At 40.4% G+C, this 19,671-nt stretch overlaps 1 protein-coding gene across 3 annotated transcripts in view; it reads left to right on the top strand.

Moving 5' to 3' along the window:
• tjap1 (tight junction associated protein 1 (peripheral)) overlaps nt 1-19,671 on the top strand; it is a 138,519-nt gene that overhangs the window by 83,260 nt on the left and 35,588 nt on the right. For all 3 annotated transcript variants that reach the window (XR_010012448.1, XM_062995923.1, XM_062995924.1), the window contains exon 6: nt 11,818-11,979. Coding sequence is in view for 2 of the 3 variants with exons in the window: in XM_062995923.1 (XP_062851993.1) it covers nt 11,818-11,979 (162 nt within the window). In the remaining variant the exon portion in view is untranslated. The remainder of the gene's footprint in view (nt 1-11,817; nt 11,980-19,671) is intronic.

Raw genomic sequence — 19,671 nt, 5'->3', positions numbered from 1 at the left:
TGCAATGTGCAATTAATGAAGATTGGCCACCAGACTGGTCCAATTTAGCCATGAAACCTCCCACACTAAAATGACAGGTGTTTCAGTTTCATTGTCCAACCCCTGTATGTATGTATATATATATATATATATATATATATATATATATATATATATATATATATATATATATATATATATATATATATATATATATATATATATATATATATATACAGCTCTGGAAAAAAATAAGTTATTTTGAAAATAAAATTATCAGTTTCTCTAGTTTTACAATTTATGGGTATGTGTTTGACCAAAATGAGCAGTGTTGTTTCATTCTATAAACTACTGGAAACATTTCTCCCAAATTTCAGATAAAAATATTGTATTTTAGAGCATCTTTTTATTTAGAAAATGACTAATGGTCAAAATAACAAAACAGTTACAGAAATTTAGGACCACAAACAATGCTCATATTCATTTTTAAACAACACAGTACTAATATTTCAACTTAGAAGGAGTCCAGAAATCAATATTTCATGAAATAACCCTGATTTTTAATCATAGCTTTCATGCGTCTTGGCATGCTTTCCACCAGTCTTTCACATTGCTGCTGGGTAACTTGACGCCACTTCTGGCGCAGACATCCCAGGAGCTTGGTTTTGTTTGATGGCTTGTGACCATCTATCTTCCTCTATCATTCCAAAGGTTTTCAATGGGGTTCAGTTCTGGAGATTGGGCTGGCCATGATAGCGTCTTGATCTGGTGGTCCCTCATCCACACCTTGATTGACCTGGCTGTGTGACATGGAGCATTGTCCTGCTGAAAAAAACAATCATAGAAGTTGGGGAACATTGTCAGAGCAGAAGGAAGCAAGTTTTCCTCCAGCACAGTTTTGTATGTGGCTTGATTCATGTGTTCTTTACAAAGATAAATCTGCCAGATTCTGGCGTTGCTGAAACACCCCCAGATCATCACCGATCCTGCACCAAATTTCACAGTGGGTGCGAGACACTCTGGCTTGTAGGCCTCTCCAGGTCTCCATCTAACTATTACACGACCTGGTGTTGGACAAATCTGAAAATGGCACTCATCAGAGAAGATGACCTTACTTCAGTCCTCCACGGTCCAATCCTTATGGTTTTTCACAAACTTCAGCCTGGCTCTTCTTTGCTTCTCATTGATGAAGGGCTTTTTTCTAGCTTTGCATGACTTCAGCCCCGCCTCCAGAAGTCTGTTTCGAACCGTCCTTGCTGTCCATTTCACCCTAGCTGCCGCTTGCCATTCTTTTTGTAGGTCACTTGATGTCATCTTACGGTTGTTAGGTGACATTCGAATGAGGTGGCGGTCAAGACGGTCAGTAGAGAGTCGTTTTCGCCCTCTGCCAATCTGTAGCTTTGTTGTCCCATGTGTTTGTTGCTTTACCTTGTTCTTATGAACCACTGTTTTTGAAATTTTCAGGATGGAAGCAACCTGACACTCACTGTATCTCTCTGCCAGTAAAGCTAAAATTTGACCCTTCTTTTCCTCACTAAGAACCTTTCTTTTGGCATGGTCTTAAGGTGCACAGGGCTGTCATGATTTTCGGTTCAAAACTCTCCACGCATTCTCTGTTGGGGACAGGTCAGGACTGCACGCAGGAGATGTTGTCTCTGGAAAAAATTTCATCTTGAAGGCAGCATATGTTGCTGTAAAATCTTAATGTACTTTTCTGCATTAATGCTGCCATCACAAGAAGTGTAAATGACCTTTGCCAAGGGCACTGACACAGCCCCATATCATGACAGACCCTGGCTATTAGATTTGTTGCTGATAACAGTCTGGATGGTCCTTTTCATCTTTGTTCTGGAGCACAAAGCACACATTTCTTCCAAAAAAAGGAAAACTGATTTGTCTGACCAAGATACATGCTTCTTCTGTGGACATGATTAACATAAGGCCTTTTTTGCTTCTTTTTTCCAATCTTTTTTAAGGAACATTGTTTTTAAACATCTTCAATATTTTTCTCTCACATTTGTTGACTGGAGATCCTCCTCCCATCTTTGCTCCTTGAAGACTCATTTCGTGGATACTGTTTTTGTACCAAATCATGATTGCAATTATGTGTTTACGATGCCTGGTTAAAACCACATCATTATTTATAATTTTTTACCACATTGCTAGCCTTAAATTGCCCCCGTATCAACTTTTTTTTTGGAATGTGTTGCAGGCCTAACCAGACAAGAAATAAAATGGCTAAAATAATAATAATGACTAAACCAAGTGACATGAAATACCACAGGAACTAAAACACTGAGCTGGGCTAGCTCGTTCACATTCATCCTATTAGTCACGCTTTGGACAGGCATCCATAGTGTGACTAATCTTTCACCCCTTTCTCATCCCACCCCATATCTGCTACTCACAATTAAAAACATGCAGAATTTTACCTCGAAATGGTCAGCATTGTATGATTCTAGATTGAGGGGGACAAACTCTGCTGCTGATAATTTCACTCTTAACTACTAGAGCCAAAAGTCTCCTCCGGCAGCCTTTAATTAGTGTAGCCTGCCCCAATTAAAAGCGGTGTAGGGATGCATCATACAGCCCCCCGAGTGTCAGATCATTTTGTGATGTGCATAATTATACAGGGCTGTCTGGTAGGCAGTTGATTTTAAAACATGAACCCTTGTATATTCCTTCTATTTAGTAAATGATATTTGAGGTTCAGCTTGTTAGCAGCAGCAGCAATACAGCATGACAAGCGACCTGGAAATTTCCTCTGGACACTTTTAACTGCATGATTTGGATTATTTCATAATTTTGTGCTCCCTTTGTCTTCACTGTCTGTATTTTCAGTAATGATTTGTCTGTTGTTATTCAGCAGGTATTATACATGATTCTTAGGTTTATATTTAAAAAAAAAAGAAACCACAATGTAAAGGCTTTGATTTTGGACATTACATTTGCATTTACATTTACTGCATTTAGTAGATGCTTTTCTCCAAAGCTACTTACAGTTGTGAACAGAGACTCCAAACAATCAAAGGTTAATGACCTTGCTCAGGGGCCCAAGAGTGGCAACATGGCCCATGTGGGACTTAAACCAGCAACTACTGCTCAACATTACACTTTGGCTGTGTCCGAAATACTTAAACAGTACGTTCTAGATTCGAGGAAGTATGCACTGCTCAGCTGGTAAAGCAGTAAGCTTTTTTAGTATGCAGCCGACTCTCTGCATTCCACCATCTATCAGCTCCAGTTGAATTATGGGATACATTAGCGGAGCGCAAGTGTGCATCCTTTGCATACTCAAAAATGGCTGCCCATGAAGTAGGTCATCCGGGTACTTTTCGTGTATTCTTTAATGTACAGTAGACCCTTAACTTACGAATTTAATTGGTTCTGAAGGGCTGTTCTTAAGTCAAAATGTTCGTTAGTTAAACCTATTTTTAGAATTCATCCATGCCAGACCTCCCAAACCACCCCCTTACCTAACCTTTCAAATGTCTCAAATGTTTTTTTTTGTTTGTTATAAATACAAGTATATTTTCCCTTAAATCTTACTTTATAGAATAGATAATACAGTAATAAACAATAATAAACAACACACAGTAGTAGTACTGTACATAAAAAACACGCACATCACATTTCAGTACAGTACGTGTGCTGTACCTTACATCATAATAAATTTCCTTCTTTTTCTTATAAAATGTATCTACCAGAAACAACAACTCTCATATTATAATAACTCTCATACTCGCCCCTGTCCTAATGTTCACTCACTGTGTATATATACTGTATATACAGTGTATCACAAAAGTGAGTACACCCCTCACATTTCTGCAAATATTTTATTATATCTTTTCATGGGACAACACTATAGAAATAAAACTTGGATATAACTTAGAGTAGTCAGTGTACAGCTTGTATAGCAGTGTAGATTTACTGTCTTCTGAAAATAACTCAACACACAGCCATTAATGTCTAAATAGCTGGCAACATAAGTGAGTACACCCCACAGTGAACATGTCCAAATTGTGCCCAAAGTGTCAATATTTTGTGTGACCACCATTATTATCCAGCACTGCCTTAACCCTCCTGGGCATGGAATTCACCAGAGCTGCACAGGTTGCTACTGGAATCCTCTTCCACTCCTCCATGATGACATCACGGAGCTGGTGGATGTTAGACACCTTGAACTCCTCCACCTTCCACTTGAGGATGCGCCACAGGTGCTCAATTGGGTTTAGTCCATCACCTTTACCTTCAGCTTCCTCAGCAAGGCAGTTGTCATCTTGGAGGTTGTGTTTGGGGTCGTTATCCTGTTGGAAAACTGCCATGAGGCCCAGTTTTCGAAGGGAGGGGATCATGCTCTGTTTCAGAATGTCACAGTACATGTTGGAATTCATGTTTCCCTCAATGAACTGCAGCTCCCCAGTGCCAGCAACACTCATGCAGCCCAAGACCATGATGCTACCACCACCATGCTGGACTGTAGGCAAGATACAGTTGTCTTGGTACTTCTCACCAGGGCGCCGCCACACATGCTGGACACCATCTGAGCCAAACAAGTTTATCTTGGTCTCGTCAGACCACAGGGCATTCCAGTAATCCATGTTCTTGGACTGCTTGTCTTCAGCAAACTGTTTGCGGGCTTTCTTGTGCGTCAGCTTCCTTCTGGGATGACGACCATGCAGACCGAGTTGATGCAGTGTGCGGCGTATGGTCTGAGCACTGACAGGCTGACCTCCCACGTCTTCAACCTCTGCAGCAATGCTGGCAGCACTCATGTGTCTATTTTTTAAAGCCAACCTCTGGATATGACGCCGAACACGTGGACTCACCTTCTTTGGTCGACCCTGGCGAAGCCTGTTCCGAGTGGAACCTGTCCTGGAAAACCGCTGTATGACCTTGGCCACCATGCTGTAGCTCAGTTTCAGGGTGTTAGCAATCTTCTTATAGCCCAGGCCATCTTTGTGGAGAGCAACAATTCTATTTCTCACATCCTCAGAGAGTTATTTGCCATGAGGTGCCATGTTAAATATCCAGTGGCCAGTATGAGAGAATTGTACCCAAAACACCAAACTTAACAGCCCTGCTCCCCATTTACACCTGGGACCTTGACACATGACACCAGGGAGGGACAACGACACATTTGGGAACAATTTGGACATGTTCACTGTAGGGTGTACTCACTTATGTTGCCAGCTATTTAGACATTAATGGCTGTGTGTTGAGTTATTTTCAGAAGACAGTAAATCTACACTGCTATACAAGTTGTACACTGACTACTCTAAGTTATATCCAAGTTTCATGTCTATAGTGTTGTCCCATGAAAAGATATAATGAAATATTTGCTGAAATGTGAGGGGTGTACTCACTTTTGTGATACACTGTACAGTGTATCACAAAAGTGAGTACACCCCTCACATTTCTGCAGATATTTAAGTATATCTTTTCATGGGACAACACTGACAAAATGACACTTTGACACAATGAAAAGTAGTCTGTGTGCAGCTTATATAACAGTGTAAATTTATTCTTCCCTCAAAATAACTCAATATACAGCCATTAATGTCTAAACCACCGGCAACAAAAGTGAGTACACCCCTAAGAGACTACACCCCTAAATGTCCAAATTGAGCACTGCTTGTCATTTTCCCTCCAAAATGTCATGTGATTTGTTAGTGTTACTAGGTCTCAGGTGTGCATAGGGAGCAGGTGTGTTCAATTTAGTAGTACAGCTCTCACACTCTCTCATACTGGTCACTGAAAGTTCCAACATGGCACCTCATGGCAAAGAACTCTCTGAGGATCTTAAAAGACGAATTGTTGCGCTACATAAAGATGGCCAAGGCTACAAGAAGATTGCCAACACCCTGAAACTAAGCTGCAGCACAGTGGCCAAGATCATCCAGCGTTTTAAAAGAGCAGGGTCCACTCAGAACAGACCTCGCGTTGGTCGTCCAAAGAAGCTGAGTGCACGTGCTCAGCGTCACATCCAACTGCTGTCTTTGAAAGATAGGCGCAGGAGTGCTGTCAGCATTGCTGCAGAGATTGAAAAGGTGGGGGGTCAGCCTGTCAGTGCTCAGACCATACGCCGCACACTACATCAAATTGGTCTGCATGGCTGTCACCCCAGAAGGAAGCCTCTTCTGAAGTCTCTACACAAGAAAGCCCACAAACAGTTTGCTGAAGACATGTCAACAAAGGACATGGATTACTGGAACCATGTCCTATGGTCTGATGAGACCAAGATTAATTTGTTTGGTTCAGATGTTCTCAAGCATGTGTGGCAGCAATCAGGTGAGGAGTACAAAGATAAGTGTGTCATGCCTACAGTCAAGCATGGTGGTGGGAATGCCATGGTCTGGGGCTGCATGAGTGCAGCAGGTGTTGGGGAGTTACATTTCATTGAGGGACGCATGAACTCCAATATGTACTGTGAAATACTGAAGCAGAGCATGATACCCTCCCTCCGGAAACTGGGTCGCAGGGCAGTGTTCCAGCATGATAATGACCCCAAACACACCTCCAAGACGACCACTGCTTTATTGAAGAGGCTGAGGGTAAAGGTGATGGACTGGCCAAGCATGTCTCCAGACCTAAACCCAATAGAACATCTTTGGGGCATCCTCAAGCGGAAGGTGGAGGAGCGCAAAGTCTCGAATATCCGCCAGCTCCGTGATGTCGTCATGGAGGAGTGGAAAAGCATTCCAGTGGCAACCTGTGAAGCTCTGGTAAACTCCATGCCCAGGAAAGTTAAGGCAGTTCTGGGAAATAATGGTGGCCACACAAAATATTGACACTTCAGGAACTTTCACTAAGGGGTGTACTCACTTTTGTTGCCGGTGGTTTAGACATTAATGGCTGTATATTGAGTTATTTTGAGGGAAGAATAAATTTACACTGTTATATAAGCTGCACACAGACTACTTTTCATTGTGTCAAAGTGTCATTTTGTCAGTGTTGTCCCATGAAAAGATATACTTAAATATCTGCAGAAATGTGAGGGGTGTACTCACTTTTGTGATACACTGTATATATAGAGAGAGACGCTTAACTTGTTCGTGACGTCATGTGTTTCGCGAATTTTGGTTTGTAATCCGAAATTTATTTGTACGTTAAGTTGAAAAAGATCATTCGTAACCCGAAATGTACGTATGGTAAACCGTTTGTAACTCAAGGGTCTACTGTATACTACGTATTCGTACATACCAACTGCTCTTGCGTAATGCTTTCACATACTGTTCAGTATGGAAGTATGCGATTTAAGATGCAGCTTTTGTGTTGCCAGATTTTAGCATGACAAACCCTAACAGAAAAAGTAGGTGCTTGACAGCATCTTCACAAAACACTTCCTTCCACTTTAAGGTTTTTGGGCGGCACAATGGCTAAGTGGGTAGCACTGACACCTCACAGCAAGAAGGTACCGGGTTCGATCCCCAGGTGGGGCGGTCCGGGTCCTTTCTGTGTGCAGTTTGCATGTTCTCCCCGTTTCTGACTGGGTTTCCTCCGGGTGCTCCGGTTTCCTCCCACAGTCCAAAGACATGCAAGTGAGGTGAACTGGAGATACAAAATTGTCCATGACTGTGTTGGATATAACCTTGTGAACTGATGAACCTTGTGTAATGAGTAACTACCGTTCCTGTCGTGGATGTAACCGAAGGGTGTAAAACATGACGTTAAAAATCCAAAAAAACAAACAAACTTAAGGGCCCATAAGTGGCAACCTGGCCCATGTGGGACTTAAACCAGCAACTACTGCCCAACATTACACTTTGTGTTGGCAGATTTCAGCCATGACAAACCCTAACAGAAAATATGTGCTTGTTGACAGCATCTTTACAAAACACTTCTGTCCACTGAGGTTTTTGGGTGGCAAAATGGCTCAGTGGGTAGCACTGTCACCTCACAGCAAGAAGGGTTTGATCCCCAGGTGGAGCAGTCCAGCAGTTTCTGTGTGGAGTTTGCATGTTCTCCCCGTTTCTGCATGGGTTTCCTCCGGGAGCTCTGGTTTCCTTCCACAGTCCATAGACAAGCAAGTGAGGTGAATAGGAGATACAATATGACTGCGTGACTGTGTTTGACATTAAACTTGTGAACTGATGAATCTTGTGTAATCAGTAACTACTGTTTCTGTCATAAATGTAACCTAAATGTAAAACATGACGGTAAAATCTCAATAAATAAATATTTAAGATCTCTTTCTCTACCCTGAACTGATCGCTCTTAGATATTCATTTTCTTAGCCTGTCCACATACCTGGTTTGATCGAGCTTTTGTTTTGTTGCATGCTTAAATTGTACATTGAGAGCTGACTGACTTAAAGTGAGGAAACTGTAGTGGTGTACTGTACACACTATTGAAAGAATCATTAATGTTCGTGTTCCTTATCACTTTGGCAGGTACACTGGTTTGCCTGCCTGACTACCTATCTGTCTGCCTGCTGTGTGAGGCTTTTTTCTAGCTTTTACTGTCCGCTCTAGCAGAGGCTACTGAGGACACAGGAAAAGGTCTGGCAGAGCGCTTGGGAAACATCGGGTTCCGATATCAATTAAAGACACAGTGTTTACAGGATGTGTGCAGCCTTTTCAATTGATCTGTAGTGCTAAAAGCTACAGCAGTAAGGAGATGTGAGCCGGAACCCTGATCCAGCACTGACAAGACTTCCTTAGTCAATAGGAAATTGACTTTGCACTGATCTCGTATTGAATCGCTGCGTTCTCTTCTCAATTAATAATTGGAAAAGCGAAAAGAATGGGTGGATCTAATGTGTAAAAAAAAAAAAAGTAGTGTGTCCACAGAGCTAGTTCTCTCCTGAGCGTGTATAAAGCTCATGCATTGTGTCTTCTGACAGTTACCTTTGTGCTTTCAGCACACCAGCTGCTTCCAGCTCATAATACCCTCAGACCATCACATATGCACAGACACACACACACCTTTTTACTTTTGTATGCCTCTCTGCATTAAACATCATTCTAAATCTCTATCAAGTTATTCGACTGATGACTGACTGATGTCCACTAGTGATTTTTTTTAAGGCAGAAATTTTAGTTTTTTTTTAAATTAGAATTAAAAGTATTATTTTCAACACCGTTTTCTTCATTTGTGGACAGTGGCTTACACTGGGGTTCGCTGAAGTCCCAGAGCCATAACAATGTCTTTGTATCCCTTTCCAGACTGGTAGATTTAAATGTCTTTGTTTCACATCTGTATTTGAAACTTTTTACAATGTGGCATCATGTGCTTTATCCTCAGCTCCTGTCTTAAAGCCTAGTTATTAGAGGAAAACATGCTGTGTCCATACGTACAAAAAATGTGTGAGATTGTGCTGAGCTTGCATAATTATACACTGCTCCTTTGAGACTGCATCGTTTTATAAATATATATTTAATTAGAGACAAAAAATCTTCAAGAAATGATTATTTTAAACAAAACCAAAACTATTGGCGACCCTTGTGACATTTTTTCCCCACTCTTTCAGCATACTTAATAGTTATTTGAGTTTTTATGTTTGCTTGTTTAGTTTTTGTGCTGATCATTTAATCAGTACCTCATTAATTAGAATTTGTTGCAACTGTGTTGGAATTCAACCCGACACTGGAATGAAGTGACTGCCATACATGTAGGGTTGCTGATTTAGAAAAAAATTTAATGGTCTAAATTTCTTTTTCAGAATTAGTTTCTTCAGTTTTTTTAGTCCAATTAGGTGCCGGACTAGTCCTGGTGATCACATATTGCAGCGGCAGCAGGACGAGACCTCATCAGACTTTACCTATCTCAAACATTACCAGTTGTGTTTGTTTGGACGTCTGGTCAGGTTGGTGGCTCTGCTGATATTCAAGCTCAGAAGTTTGAACACCTCAGAAGGGTGTGCAAGTTAGACAACTGCGCCGCCACCCAAGTGCATCAGTTTTTTCAGGCGTTCATAATTCGTGGACATTCATTCATTCATTCATTTTCTTATCCACTCATTCAATTAGAGTCGCGGGATGCTGGAGCCTATCCCAGCTTTTTCAATGGGCGCAAGGCACACAGTAACACCCTGGACGGAACTCCAGTCCATCGCAGGGCAGACACACACACGCATACACACACCCATTCATTTCTAGGGCAATTCAGTGTCTCCAATGAACCTGACTGCATGTTTTTGGACTGTGGGAGGAAACCGGAGCTTCTGGAGGAAACCCACGCAGACACGGGGAGATCATGCAAACTCCACACAGAAAGGACCCGGACTGCCCCGTCTGGGGATCGAACCCAGGACCTTCTTGCTGTGAGGTGTCAGTGCTACCCACTAAGCCACCGTGCCGCCCCAATTCGTGGACATGCTGAATTTAAAGTTTGTTTAATTTAAATTGTTTAACGCTTCAATTATGAACAATTTATTAGCATTAAAAAGCCTTTCACAAATATGAAAACAGTGCAATTAGCTGCATGCTCAGTCTGTGTCTTCTTTATTTAAGTCTTCTTTATTTAAGACCCCTTTTTTTTAACAGACAGTGCAGGTTAAATGTCATGATCAACGTGCAGTTACATCGTTTTATAAGCAGAATATTATTAGTGACATATCATGTGACTTGGAAGATTGACATCTGGTGGTGAAGTGGTGTAATTGCCTGTACATGGCAGTTCTGCAAAATATCTTTACTTTCACTTTCAGGCACTTGGCAGTAAAGCATGATACATTACAGACAATGAAGGTTAAGGTCTTGCTTAGGGGCCCTACAGTGACAACCTTTCTTTTATGATTGAACCCAGATCACATGGATAAAATCACATGTTTTTTTATTGCACGGTACTCTACGGTATGGTACATTTTTAAATTTGTGATCCTGATTTAGTGGTGGTTTCCAATGCCAAGTGACTGTACCTAAGTACCCAAAATTCTGTTGCCTTTCTGACCAGGGACCAAGCCTAGGCTATTGATTGGTCGAACAGAATCATCACTGACGTGAAACAATACTAGCTTCTTATTTAGAACCCAACTAGAGTTGTATTGTTAAAGCGATGTCATGATGTTTTACCAACTTTTACCAGGGCTGCAGCACATTAAACAAGAGGACAATCTTTGCATGTTGTGGTGTTTTCAGTTACTGTGACATATTCAACTGAGGGTCTGGTGGAAATGCTTTCACATCTTCACCTTTACCTTCATGGCTACCTTTGTGCAATCGGAAAGAGACAGCAGCACTTCAGGTAGTGTACAGATAGTTTAGGATTTGGATGGGAGCCGTATCATGCTCCCTGGGTCATGACCCTTGGGTGGTCAATAACAATAATTAAACAAACTAATTTTAACAGGCACATTAGCATGAAATTTGTTTGTTTATTTGGGTTTTTAGCGTCATGTTTTACACTTTGGTTACATTCATGACAGACATGGTAGTTGCTCGTTACTCAAGATTTATCAAGTCACAAGGTTAAATCGAACACAGTCATGGACAATTTTCTATCTCCAATTCACCTCACTTGCATGTCTTTGGACTGTGGGAGGAAACCGGAGCTCCCGGAGGAAACCCACACAGGCACGGGGAGAACATGCAAACTCCACACAGAAAGGACCCGGACCGCCCCACCTGGGGATCGAACCCAGGACCTTCTTGCTGTGAGGCGGCAGTGCTACCCACTAAGCCATTGTGTCACCCACTTGTGGAGACTTTATGCTACATCTTGTAAACGACAGTGGGACCAGATTGTACAGAGCAAAGCAAAAGGAGTAAGATGTATAGTTTGTGTTGCCTGGGTTGCATAAAAAGTCATGGACAAATGTGAGAAAGTTAGAAAAACCCTGCTGTAGTATTTTAGTGATAGTGTATTAGTCTCACTTTTCTGATGCATTTTTTTCAGAATCCTGCAACAGCAAAATGAAGAGCTACGATGCCACCTTACACATACTACCCACAAAATGGAGGTGATGGAGACGGAGTTTGAAAGTCGTCACCACTTCATGCAGACAGAAATGAGCAGGACAAGAGACGATCTGGAGAAGATGAAGGACAAGTTTCGAAGGTTAGACCCACCATCTGTTTGTTTTTGCCCGACACTTTCTCTCTTTGTCTCTCTCTGCTCTCCTCTTTATGTATTTGTGTTCTTGGGGTTTATTTAGGATTCTCTCTGTATAGGTTTTCAGTATTTTTGCTGCACACATGAGCGCATCATTCAAAATCACTCTGCTCTGGTTGATAGTTGGCTTTTATCTCTAGTTTCTATTTGAGACATTTTCTCTTTAGTTAGTCTGTTTTTATGAATGCATTTAGAACTGCTTAATGATGCTTAATTATAATAATGCTAGTAATTATAATAATCATTATGCTCAGTAATCAATTCACTTTTACATTGTATTAACTGATTTAGTAGATTTGATGAAAAATATTGTAAAGATTGTGATTGAGACCGTAGTTAAAATTTGTTCATAATATTGTTCATCAGTTGAAAAGAGTCGTCATTATTAAGTCAAGTCAAAGTTTTTTGTATAGCGCTTTATACAATAGACATTGAGTCCATCACTGAAAACCAAAATGCCCCCTGTTAAGCAACTGAGGAGAATTAGGAGGTAACACAGCACTATTACATGCGCTAACATAAATGCTTACTAATACTTGTATTGCTAGTTTGTGTATAGTAGACTCTTTTTTAAAGATATTTAGATACATTGACTCATTTTTAGTTAGTAAGTTAATGTATAAATATCATAATTAAATAATACAGTGTGCACCAACATACACCGACTAGGCATAATATTATGACCACTGACAGGTGAAGTGAATAACACTGATTATCTCTTCATCACGGCACCTGTTAGTGGGTGGGATATATTAGGCAGCAAGTGAACATTTTATCCTCGAAGTTGATGTGTTAGAAGCAGGAAAAATGGATTTAAGGATTTGAGCAAGTTTGACAAGGGCCAAATTGTGATGGCTAGATGACTGGGTCAGGGCATCTCAAAAACTGCAGCTCTTGTGGGGTGTTCCTGGTCTGCAGTGGTCAGTATCTATCAAAAGTGGTCCAAGGAAGGAACAGGGGTACACCGGCAACAGGATCATGAGTGGCTAAGGCTCATTGATGGACGTGAGGAACGAAGGCTGGCCCGTGTGGTCCGATCCAACAGACGAGCTACTGTAGCTCAGATTGCTGAAGACGTTAATGCTGGTTCTGATAGAAAGGTGTCAGAATACACAGTGAATCACAGTTTGTTGTGTATGGGGCTGCATAGCCGCAGACCAGTCAGGGTGCCCATGCTGACCACTGTCCACCGCCGAAAGCGCCAACAATGGGCAAAAAGCATCCGAACTGGACCATGGAGCAATGCAGGAAGGTGGCCTGGTCTGATGAATCACATTTTCTTTTACATCATGTTGATGACCGGGTGCGTGTGAGTCGCTCACAATATTAGGAAGGTGGTTATAATGTTATGCCTGACATAATCGTTGTACACTGATGAACCAAAACATCAGGACCATCCACCAAAAATGTGCATGGTAATTCCTCTTTTGAAACTGAAAAAAAATGAAAAGGCATTAGTACGCAAGACGTCCGTTTTTAAAGCTACTCCAAGCCAGGAGACGACTGATGATCTTGGACTTTTGTTATAGTCAGAATACCTGCAGGAAATCATTTTGTATGAATATTTTAGATATTTTTGAATGCAGGGAATTTTGGCTTAAGGGCACTCCTGTCCTCACCTGTCCCTTATAGTTACAGTCAAGCCTTGGTGGGCTACAGAACTGAGACCATTTGTCTCCTGGTATTTCTTTGAGGAATCTTGACTTTCAGTTAAAGTAAGTGATGTTAGTAATGTTAAGAAGCAAACAGTTACTGAATCCGTTTAAAACTCTTAAATCTTTATTTAAAAGAAAGTAAGACATAGTATTTAATTTTTGCTCTTTCCTGACAAGTTCATTAGGTAGTTAGGTGTAAAATTTCTGAATTTAAATATTTAGGTGTCTGACCTTGACATCTAAGCAGTGCCTTTTAATTTTAACATCTAATTATCAGAAATTTGAGATGTTAACCGCAAGTTGTTTGGTCCATACATGATTCTTTAGTCACCTGCAGAGAGCATCTAATAAATATACAGTATTCTATACAAGTACTTTTTACCTACAGAAAGGCAAGATGTGGGGACTTCTTACACATAATGTAAGAGTATACACTGATCAGCCATAACATTAAAACCACCTCCTTGTTTCTGCACTTATTGTCAATTTTATCAGCTCCACTTACCATATGGAAGCACTTTGTAGTTCTACAATTACTGGCTGTAGTCCTTCTGTTTCTCTGCATGATTAGCCCCCTGTCATGCTGTTCTTCAATGGTCAGAACTCTCCCAGGACCACTACAGAGCAGGTATTATTTGTGTGTTGGATTATTCTCAGCACTGCAGTGACACTGACATGGTGGTGGTGTGTTAGTGTGTGTTGTCCTGGTATGAGTGGATCAGACACAGCAATGCTGATGAAGTTTTTAAACATCTCACTGTCACTGCTGGACTGAGAATAGTCCACCAACCAAAAATATATCCAGTCAACAGCGTCCCATAGGCAGCGCCCTGTGACCACTGATGAAGGTCTAGAAGATGACCAACTCAAACAGCAGCAATAGATGAGCAATCGTCTCTGACTTTACATGTGCTCAGGTGAGGTGAGTTGAAGATACAAAATTGTCCATGACTGTGTTTGACATTAAACTTGTGAACTGATGAATCTTGTGTATCGAGTAACTACCGTTTCTGTCATGAATGTAACCAAAGTGTAAAACATGACGTCAAAATCCTAATAAAACAAACAAACAAGGTGGACCAACTATGTAGGAGTGAACAGTGAGTGGACACGGTATTTAAAAACTCCAGCAGCGCTGCTGTGTCTGATCCACTCATACCAGCACAACACACACTAACACACCACCACCATGTCAGTGTTACTGCAGTGCTGAGAATGATCCACCCAAATAATACCTGCTCTGTGGGGGTCCTGACCATTGAAGAACAGGGTAAAAGCAGGCTTTAAAAGTATGTAGAGAAACAGATGGACTACAGTCAGTAATTGTAGAACTACAAAGTGCTTTTATATGGTAAGTGGAGCTGATAAAATGGACAGTGAATGTAGAAACAAGGAGGTGGTTTTAATGTTATGGCTGATCAGTGTACAGTCTGTTAACATGGTGCATGCTACACTTATGAATACTGAGATATCACAGAATCACATTAAAGCACACACAGAGCAGTAGAGGGATAGCCTAGACTGGGCTGTATTTCAAATACATTCTACTTACTAAACTGTAATTTAAAAGTAATAATGCCACCATTAGTTTAGTACTAATTTAACATTTTGTGCTGTCAAGTCGATTCGGACTCTTGCGACCATATGTAAGGTGTTTCTCTCAGAATATCCTGTCTTCTGTTTGGATCTCCAGACTTCTTAATGGCTCTTAGAGTGTTTCTCTAATTGTGTCCATCCATCTTCTTGCTGGCTGTGTGTTTGTTTACGTTCAACTTTTCCTAGAATAATAGTCTTTTCTAACGAATAGGTTCTTCTCATAATGTGTCCAAAATAAGAGCTTTAGTTTGGATATCTGTCCTTCAAGTGAGAGGTTAGATTTGATTTGGTTCAGTATCCATCATTTGTCCTCTCTGTCGTTCAAGGTACTCTCAGATGTCTTTTAAAGTTTAAAGTCCTTGCTATTCTTTGTGCTATTTTTGTTTATTGTCCAGCTTTCACATCCATAAAAAAGACCACTGTCTGGAAAATTCTGATCTTTGTTTGAAGAGACAAATCTAGTGCCAGTCTGTGACCTATCTTCTGACTGCTGGATTCTTTGCTTTTAATAATTGATCCAAGCAGGAACAAGATGCCTACCATTTCTACATCATCAATTTACTGGTCTTTCCTGTTGTCATGACTTCTGTTTTGTTCTGAAGTCCCATTTTTTCATTTTCTTCTTTAACTTTCCTTCTAAGAGCTTTTAGGTCTTTATGATTTTCTGCTAAAAGTGTTGTCAAACACATATTGAATGTTATATACACCGATCAGCCATAACATTAAAACCACCTCCTTGTTTTTACACACATTGTCTAGTTTATCGGCTTCACATACCATTTAGGAGCACTTTGTAGTTCTACAATTACTGACTGTAGTCCATCTGTTACTCTGCATGCTTTGTTAGCCCCCTTTTATGCTGTTCTTCAATAATCAGGACCCCCACAGGACCACTACAGAGCAGGTATTATTTGGGTGGTGGATTATTCTCAGCACTGCAGTGACACTGACATGGTGGTGGTGTGTTAGTGTGTGTTGTGCTGGTATGAGTGGATAAGACACAGCAGCGCTGATTGAGTTTTTAAACACCTCACTGTCCCTGCTGGACTGAGAATAGTCCACCAACCAAAAATATATCCAGTCAACAGCGCCCCGTGGGCAGCGTCCTGTGACCACTGATGAAGGTCTAGAAGATGACCAACTCAAACAGCAGCAATAGATGAACGATCGTCTCTGACTTTACATCTACAAGGTGGACCAACTAGGTAGGAGTGTCTAATAGAGTGGACAGTGAGTGGACACTCCAGCAGCGCTGCTGTGTCTTATCCACTCATAGCAGCACAACACACACTAACAGACACACTGCAGTGCTGAGAATGATCCACTATCTAAATAATAACTGCTCTGTGGGGGTTCTGACCATTGAAGAACAGGGTGAAAGCAGGCTAAAAAAGTATGTAGAGAAACAGATGGGCTACAGTCAGTAATTGTAGAACTAGTGCTTCTATGTGGTAAGTGGAGCTGATAAAATGGACAGTGAGTGTAGAAACAAGGAGGTTGTTTTAATGTTATGGCTGATCGGTGTATGTTTCTCTTACCAATCTTTATTATGCTAACATCGTTCACCAGTCCTGGTTGAGCAGGAATGGTGACAGAATGCAGCCTGGTCTAACTTCTTTGACAATTTGTCTATTTTCTGTCATGACTGTGGCTTGTTGATCAGTATAGAGATTTTACATTAGACTGATGAGATGCTCTGATATTCACATCTTCCTTAAGAAATGTAATGATTTTGTGTGGTCATCAGTCAAAAGCTTTGCTTTAATCAATGAAGCACATTTTGACTTCCTTTTTGAATTCTTTGGCTCTTTCTTTAATTTAATGTACATGTTGCAAAATTGCAACAATTAGTGTCCTCAGTTCCCAAATGACCACAAAGTATAATTAATAAGAATACAATAGGTAACACAGTGGAAAACATGCCTCTGTTCCAGACACACAAAGAATTAAGAGTGTCACAGCTGTACCTTTCTGCTTGCATCAATGTGATATCTCTTATTCCTCTGCCTTCTGAATCCTACTGGAACATCTGGCAGTTCTCCAATGGTAACCCCTAGTCTGTGCTGAATAATCTTCAGCATAATTTCACTGGTGTGTCCATACACATCCCTTAGCATACCAACTCCAGGTTAAAATTATTCCTGATCCCATCTATCTTTTAGGAAACGATTATTTTTTACTACTTTTATTCTATCTTTACAGATGATGATGATGTACAGCGTGTCCCAAAATGCATTTTTTATTTGAACATTAATAATGTTTTTGCTTTATTTGAAAGTAAAGACATGAAGGTTATGTATGAAACAAAACATCTGACAAATGACCCCCTTGACCGTGGCAGCACATGTTCACTCTTTTGATGAATTTTTCCATGACACGTTGATATAATTACTGAGAAATTTCAGCAATGTTGTGTCGAATTTCTTCTTTGAGGTCATCAATGGATTGTGGTTTGTTGGTGTACACTTTATCCTCAAGATAACCCCAAAGAAAGAAGTCTAACGGCGTCAAGTCACATGATCTTGGCGGCCAATTCACATCACCATTTTTTATGTGAATTTTTACAATTTCTACGCCTCCCACAGTCCAAAGACATGCAAGTGAGGTGAATTGGAGATACAAAATTGTCTGTGACTGTGTTTGATATTAAACTTGTGAACTGATAAATCTTGTGTAACCAATAACTACATGTTCTGTCATGAATGTAACCAAAGTGTGTAAAAACATGACGTTAAAATACTAATAAATAAATAATAAATAAATTCTAATATGGTATGATATTTGAGACACAGCCGCGCTTTGGTAGCAGCAGCACTTTTCGTATGTACCATGTGCTCCTCAGTGTGATACAGAAATTATGAGAGTTGGAGGATTAAAATAGATTTAATTTTCACTGGCGCTTTAGACAAATACTGAAAAGCGGTTTGTTCCTTTTTTTAAACTTTTATTCCTTATTTTGTATGTTTTCACAAGCTTTATTGAATACATTTTACTATTCTGTACTATTTATTAAATATTCTATTTATTAAATATTCTGGATATTTCTAATCAAACACCACATTTTAAAGGGAAATCAAAGAAATAAAGATCCAGATGCAAAGTCATGCCTTGTAAATAGATTCTAACATGTCGTTAAAAACAAATAAACAAAAAATGAAAGGGAAATCACTTTAATGATTAAGATATACACAATAAGGCCGCTCAGGTGGCGCAGCGGTAAAAACACACGAGCTGGATCTCGAATACATCGTATCAAATCTCAGCTCTGCCTGCCGGCCACATGAACAACGATTGGCCTGTTGTTCAGATGGGCGGGACTAAGCCGGATGGGGTCTCTCTTTCTCATGACTGGTGCAATTACGACCTCTGCTGGCTGATTGATGGCGCCTGCACAGAGACGAGAAAAGAGTGCTGTCAGGGTGTGTCTCTCCGTACACAACGCTGATCCGCACTGCACTCGTCAAAGTGTGGGTGATAAGATGCATACGGCATGCTGCCCACGCGTTAGAGGGGGCGTGGGTTAGCTTCGTTCTCCTCGATCAGAGCAGGGATCAGCATTGGTGGAGAGGAAGCATGACGCAATCGGGCAGTTGGACTCGCTAAAAAAGGGAGAAAAAAGGGGAGAAAATGCATAAAGAAAAAAAATAATAATAAAAAAAAATATATATATATATATACAGTATATAAAGATATATAAAGATATATACAGTATTTTGGCTTCTGCTGGTCAGTCGTGTTTCATATTGCTGTTCTTCCCCCCTTGTCAAACATTGTTTCACTACACGCACACACGTTGCCTTTATGACTGAGGTTACACACAGACTAGGAGTATATGAAACATGCTGCGGTGCTCTTATACAGTAGCAATGTTAGTAGCAAGTGTAATCCTGGCCTTAGTCTATTTTGTGAGGATTGTCTTTTTATTTTGCACCAATTTGCCTGCAACACTCCTAATCAGTCACTCTGCTTTTGCGTCAAGACCTGCTGGTATTATAAGATTTCTGTAGTAATGCAGGGCTCCCGCTCACCCCACGCAAGGCTTATTCAGGGTTCATTGTTAACTTTTTTCCCCAATTTGCACAGTCGGCAAACAACCTGAACTTCACTATTCAGAAACAAATTTCTACTGCGCTTAGCAAATCTTTGTATTTTGAAGTGTTGTGCAAATATAAATAGGCACACATAAGCTAATATGTTTTTAAGGTTATGTATTCTTAAATTCATATTCTTAAAATATGCTTTCACTTTTTTTCTTATTGCTGTAAGCAAGGGTTTAATAACAAACATACTTAACCTTACATGACTGTACATTTTAAATCTAATGTAAGGTAAAATGAATAAATGAACATTTGGTAACAGTAAATAATTAACTTCCTTGTTTCCACAC

Source organism: Trichomycterus rosablanca, chromosome 5 (genome assembly GCF_030014385.1).
Source record: "Trichomycterus rosablanca isolate fTriRos1 chromosome 5, fTriRos1.hap1, whole genome shotgun sequence".
NCBI lineage: Eukaryota > Metazoa > Chordata > Actinopteri > Siluriformes > Trichomycteridae > Trichomycterus > Trichomycterus rosablanca.
This window is presented reverse-complemented; position numbering and strand designations above follow the sequence as displayed.